Source organism: Aplysia californica, unplaced genomic scaffold (genome assembly GCF_000002075.1).
Source record: "Aplysia californica isolate F4 #8 unplaced genomic scaffold, AplCal3.0 scaffold00580, whole genome shotgun sequence".
Taxonomy (NCBI): Eukaryota; Metazoa; Mollusca; class Gastropoda; order Aplysiida; family Aplysiidae; genus Aplysia; species Aplysia californica.
The window spans coordinates 26,046-27,959 of record NW_004797850.1 but is presented as its reverse complement, the minus strand read 5'-3'; the positions used below and the strand labels follow the sequence as shown (position 1 = coordinate 27,959).

General features: G+C 41.7%; 1 protein-coding gene across 1 annotated transcript in view; it reads right to left on the bottom strand.

Annotated features, from left to right (window-relative positions):
- Positions 1-305, bottom strand: part of LOC101854116 — a gene marked incomplete at its 5' end in the record, with an annotated part of 27,610 nt that extends 27,305 nt beyond the window's left edge. The window contains 1 exon segment of the mRNA XM_013087373.2: positions 132-305. Within this exon segment, the coding sequence (XP_012942827.1) occupies positions 132-164 (33 nt within the window).
- Between the last annotated feature and the right edge of the window lie 1,609 nt (positions 306-1,914).

Here is a 1,914-nt window from a genome sequence, read left to right as displayed (position 1 = left end):
GAGGAGGAGGAGGAGGAGGAGGAGGAGGAGGAGAACAAGAACAAGAAGAACAAGACCAGGAAGAAGAAAACAGAAGGTAGGAGGAGGAACAGAAGGAGGAAGAAAAGAAGTAGGACATATTTTTTCTTTACCGTCTTCTTCCAGAGCTCAGCTTGACGAATCATGTCACTGAATACTCGCGGTGTGGCTGTCGTTCTATGGAGTTTCAGTCCCAGAGGGTAGTTGTTCCCTTCAGCTTGGATATGGCCGATAAGGTCGGGAACCTGACACCATACGCCTTTGAAACCAGCAGGGCAGTCGCATTTCTGAGAGGAAGGAATAATTACAAATCAGGCGATATAAATTTGTGATATAAAAATCTGTAAAAGTATTGAGGGACTTCAAAATAAGACTACCCTGTTCCGAAATAGCCTGTACAATACAAGATCATTTCACAGTATACTCATTTTTTTGCACAGGCCAGCGCAACACAACACAGCAAGGAATAGCGCAGCATGGATTAGCATAGCACAGCATGGATTAGCACAGCACAGCACAGCACAGCCCAACACAACACAGCAAGGAATAGCTCAGCATAGCACAGCATACCATACCATATCATACCCTACCACACCACACCATACCATACCATACCTTACAATACAGTGCCATGGACCATAACATAACATACCATAACCGTACTCTATCGTATTGTACTGCACTGTGCCGCACATACTAATCATAGTTACCTATAAAGTTCGGAATAAGGTACAGAAGACAGTGCCCTAGTTAAATAATGCATAAGCAAGCCCTTCAGATATTTGGTGTCGTGCAATGATAGCAAAACTTAACAGCACAATTGTGTATTTGTATCAGGTTTGGTTTTTTTTAATGAAATGCATAGCATTAAAACGTCCATGATCTCTTTAGAACAACAGAGTCTATGTGTTGTATATTTAATTTTTTTTAAAACAATTGTTATTGCAATAGATACGTTTTTTTTGTAAGGAATAAAAGGGCATAGCTTAACAGAAGCAAGGTAACTCATTCAGGAACATTAAAATTTGTGTCGTGTTTCTTTCTCGACATCGTTTCCAGTTAACAATTACTTATATTTATAGATCTATAATGGGATAGAACGCTATATCATCATCATTATTATCAATGCCTTTCTCCCGTGGCAGGGCATAGGCCACTTACAAGCTCTTTCTCTGTCCTAGGCCATCCTTCCAAGCTCGTTCCAAGTGAGCTTCATCTCTCTCATGTCCCTTTCCACACATCTCCTTGTGTCCCGTGGCCTACCCCTGCCTTGAGCTCCTTGTGGGTTCCACTACAGTGACTGTCTTGTGATGATTCCGCTGGGCTTTCTTAAGGTGTGCCCCATCCATTGCCACCTTCTTAGTCCTGTTTCTACTTCTATATCCTTTTGTCCTGTCCTTTCCCACAGCTCATTTCTTATTCTATCATGTCACTAAATTCTTAGGAAATTCCTCATACATCTGTTAATGAAATTCTGGACTTTATTCAGTACTGCCTTTGTTGTCTTCCAAGATTCGAAGCCGTAGAGGAGCACGGACTTGACATTGGAGTTAAAGAGTCGAATCTTGGTGGGCAGTGAGATGTTGCTTGCTTTCCAGACGTTTAATAATTGATTGAATGCTGACCTTGCCTTGGTGGTTCTTGCTTTGAAATCTGCCTCAGTACCACCTTTACCACCGATGACGCTTCCAGGGTAGGTAAAGAAGTCCACTTCTTCCAGGAGAGTGTCTTCCACTGTCACAGCAGGGCTTGAGACTTTTCATTGCTTCACTACTTTTCACTTGCCCGGATGTAAGAACGCTACATCAATGCAATCTATCATTAGTAGTAGTAGTAGTAGTAGTAGTAGTAGTAGTAGTAGTAGTAGTAGTAGTAGTAGTAGTAGTAGTATTAGTG